The 4,204-nt window shown below is 44.1% G+C and overlaps 1 protein-coding gene across 1 annotated transcript in view; it reads right to left on the bottom strand.

Moving 5' to 3' along the window:
* Nucleotides 1-3,891, bottom strand: part of EHHADH (enoyl-CoA, hydratase/3-hydroxyacyl CoA dehydrogenase) — a gene marked incomplete at its 5' end in the record, with an annotated part of 18,385 nt that extends 14,494 nt beyond the window's left edge. Inside the window, 4 exons of the mRNA XM_010287685.1 lie at nt 839-943; nt 1,264-1,375; nt 2,817-2,989; nt 3,788-3,891. Of these exons, the coding sequence (XP_010285987.1) occupies nt 839-943; nt 1,264-1,375; nt 2,817-2,989; nt 3,788-3,891 (494 nt within the window). The remainder of the gene's footprint in view (nt 1-838; nt 944-1,263; nt 1,376-2,816; nt 2,990-3,787) is intronic.
* Between the last annotated feature and the right edge of the window lie 313 nt (nt 3,892-4,204).

Here is a 4,204-nt window from a genome sequence, read left to right as displayed (position 1 = left end):
AGAGAAAAGAGGACTGCTTAATGTCATCAATTCTGCACTAAAAATGAAGCCCCAAAATACCGTAGGATGAATACAGTGAGAAGGAGGGACTCACCAAAGGATACCCTTTTGCACCTATCTGATAGATCTCAAGTTGTAGGGAAGTATACCAGACACCGACCTTTAAGAACAGTCCATTCATTGAACTATCCTAAAAATATGGTGCATTGTCATTTAGGACAAAGCTTAGGCTGCTTCAACTTCTAGCACGGAAGGGCTTCTACAGAGAAGAAAGGGCCTTGTTTGTGGTGAAGAGAACTGCAGGAGCAAAAGCAGCACCCCAGCTTGGAAAAGCATTGCCTGTAAAGGCCATGTGATCGAAGCAGAAAGGGTTTTTAGCTTCCTTGCACACGTCTCATTGACAGACCTCCAGATGAAATCCTGATGGGAGTCAACGGTGTGTTTCCCAAGGTATAAGGAGGTTAATAGTGGAAAAGTATCTTCTTTTCTCTTATGGCGATGCTCCTCAAGTTGCACAAGGAATGTTCCTAAGGTGGGGGAAGAAATCTCTTCACATCCTTCCCACCTCCACAGGCCATTTTGTTACATAGCAGCGAAAGGATGAGGAACAGAGTCACTTACAGGCTCATGGCTCATTAAGTTGGGCTGAGGATGTGCCAGCCCCTTCACTAGAGGCAGAAAGTTGTTTTTGATCAGCCATTATTGATGGTGCAACCACAATACATGCAATACCAGCTGTGATCCAAAATTGGAATAAACTGATGGGCTTTGTTCTGACTCTCTCTAGCCCTGAAACATCACTAATTATTTCTTGGCATTGCTACAATTCTTTCCTCACCAATCACTTTGTTGGCCAAGCGAATTGCTGCCTCAACTGTGTTTTCTTCCACAACTTCATCAACCAAGCCCAGCTTCAGTGCTTCAGTTGCTGGAATGTGTCTTCCTGTGACAAAAAGAGAAATAAGGTGACTGCAGTGGAGCATGATGGGCAATTTCATTCTTTTCCATCCGATCAAATGACTTGTGGGTAGCTGGCTTCAAATATGAGGCATGTTCATCGTCAGGTACCTAAAATGCATTACTAATTACATGCCTCAGAAGCACGGATGTCCCTTTCCTAGCCCATCATTAGTGGAAGCAAGATGAATTTCAACCCAAGCAGCTAAATGGGTAAAAGAAATTAATGTTTCTGAGACCAAGCTGGTGGAATGGCTCAGTGCCATATTCTTATATACAGAGCAAGGCCAAGGCACAGTACTTTACCTGTGGTGATTATATCCAGAGCAGCTGGTACCCCAATCAGCCTGGGTAGTCGCTGAGTACCTTCAGCACCTGGAAGTAACCCAATGGTGACCTCTGGTAAACCCATCCGGGCCTAAAATGAAGTCAAATTCAACAACAAATCTGATTAGCAAGACTGATAATTACAAACTGAGCAGAATAGAACAGACAAGCAGACCTGACTCTCATGCTGCTCCTCTAGGAAACCTCAAAACTTCTACATAGAAACTTCATCCTTGCTTTTTGCCACATAAGACATTTAAGACAAAAGTCCACTCAACCATTTCAAGAACTTCTGTACAAATTCACCCTTCAGTGGATGTATGTGTACTAGCACAGCACTGGAGGAGAGCTATGGGACCAGCAGCAGCCCCCAGTTTGACACTCATGTAAACCACTGCTTTCAAGCAGTTGTTACCCAATGCTGGAGGGAACTGACCTACCTGCTACTTCCCTGCTCTAATTCTTGGAAGCTTAGTAAAGGAAAACTGGTACCACTCACATACCGAACTCTTCCCTAATCTTCCTTCAAATGTGTTTCCTTCAAAAGGCTCTTGGTGCACTTGACGTTTAGCAGGGTTATGGCAGAGAAGCCAGGGGCAGCAGGAAGGGGGGAGTCCTGTCTTTTCTTAAAAATCTATCTAGATTTTGTTGCCTTGTTTTAAAAAAAATTAGTTTGCACATTTCCCATTGATTTCTTAGGAGGTGTTCAATCCCTTTAAGACCACTACTTATGGCACCCACCTTAGGTGTCATATAGGGTGATGCAGAATAAATACCTCTTTATGCTGTTATAGCAACCCATGCTGTCATGGAGAGAAATGGTGATTCGCACTGCAAGAATGAGGGGATGGCCCTATCGGTGAAGAGTTTCTATAAGGAGACCAGGTACTGCTAAAAGGTAGTTCAGCATTCCCGAATCTTGAAGGAGGGGGTTCAAGAAAAAAAACAAATCATTCCTTAAGATACTCTTAAAGCTGTCTTTTTAGTCAGAGCTCCCTGAGGAACCAGAGCTCATGGGGAATCAAACTGCAAATGCTCCATGCTAGCTGAGTTTCAACTGCCTATTGAATCCAGGCCGCTAGCCGAAAGAAATGCAAAATTTATGGGGCTGGGGGGAAAAAAAAAAGAGAACGTCATGGTGCATGAGCCAGTATTTAAGATACAGCCATTTACATCAGAATATAGACGATGACTAGTGAGACCTACAGCAAATTAACACTTGGTTACTGAAGTTTCTATGCTGCTACCTAATTCTACTAGTTATAAATCAATTTTATATTTAGAAATTATTTGAAATTAGTTATTTAATATGACTTATGAAAGCGTGTCAAGGATGGTGTTGTAGGTGAAGAATGTCTGAGCACACAGACTTGTATCCTGTAGCTATAAAGCCCCCCTTCTCTGAGCAGATGACCCCAGGAAAGGCATGCTGTCCCACTGTTCCCCAGAAGCAGCCTCCCATACTGTCCATTGCCACAGGTGCATGGCTCCTGATGCCTTCACCAGTCTCTCTAGTTCGCAGCATGTGTCACCTTCACATGTGCAATCCGGTAGTGACAGCCAAGTGCCACCTCCAGGCCTCCTCCCAAGGCAACGCCTTCAATGGCAGCCACCACAGGCTTCTCACTCCTTTCTATGAGAGAGATGATGGGGTTCAAGCCCGTACCCTGTCTCTTCAGAGAAGAAAATCCTCGAATGTCAGCTCCTGAGTTAGCACAAAGAGATGAAGAGGAATTAGTAGGGAAGACAGTGATTGGAATGATCCTTCCCTTTCTGTTGCTGAACATAGCTGTTCACAGATAATCAAGCCCTTGCAGAGCATGCTGCTGGCAGGAGAGTGGTTAACAGGAATCAACTGTCCCTTTTGGGACCACCTTCAAAGAAACCCCGGCTCCTTCAAGCTATTCAGAGAGCTCAGGAGAAGGCAGTTCAAAAATACGTAACTCTAGCAATCATGCAGTTACTACAGAAAATTGTGGACATTGTTGGTTAAACACACACACATATGGTTAAACACACACACATACAGACAAAAAAAGTTGAGTCTGGAATAGTAAAGTGCAAGTTACTACTAACAAGCAATGTAGAGCTCCACAGAAATTCTCTAGCTTCTCAGGTTTCTACAACTGGAGGAGATCTGTTATTCACCACTACTCCACCCCAGGTATGTTCCATACACTGGACCAGTTGATGGTCCAGAGATTTTATACTGATGCCTCCTTACTTTCCATGGCTTGCTTTGTATATCAGGGACATGAGAAGCTGCCGCCCACTTCAGCATGAACAGGGCAACTTATTTCTGGCCTGGACAGTCCAACTTGTCATGTGCCCCGTGTCAATTGTGGCACAGCAGAATAGAAAAAGCCCACTGTCTTGTAACCATTTCCAGCCAAATCAGGACTTTTATTAGCAGTGTTACAAGGCAGAGAATCTTCAGACATAGTGGGTGGAGAGGTAAAGAGTTTCCTCTTTATCTTGGGCTGTTTGATGAAAAATGTCTTACCTGCACTGAATTTCCCATTTTCACCACAAATCATAACAGCTTTCACTGAAGGATCTGCATCTGCTCTCTTCAGTCCATCCTCTAATGCCTGGAGAACTGTCACACTGAAATAAATTAGAGAATCAGTGAGTAATAATCAGCTGCATTACCTTTCCAAGAGGTCTGTGGTACAAACGCCAAGCATCCCAGTGAAAATGAGCAGTACATCCAAGCATGTCTCTCCTCTAGCCCATCTTCTGCCACAGACTCTCCGGGTGATTCCTCTCATTAGTCTCCCTCTCACTTCAAGGGCAAGCACCAAAATCCAACAAACTTATGACTGCTGGCCTGCCATTCACTTGCTGGAGAGTCTTCCTGAGGCTATGACATCGCTGTTTCCAAAGCAAGCAGCATTAGGGAAAAGTTCTTTTGAAAATG

The sequence above is a fragment of the Phaethon lepturus genome, unplaced genomic scaffold, assembly GCF_000687285.1.
Source record: "Phaethon lepturus isolate BGI_N335 unplaced genomic scaffold, ASM68728v1 scaffold13725, whole genome shotgun sequence".
NCBI lineage: Eukaryota > Metazoa > Chordata > Aves > Phaethontiformes > Phaethontidae > Phaethon > Phaethon lepturus.
Note: the sequence above shows the minus strand (reverse complement) of the source record. Positions and strands in the feature narration are given on the sequence as shown.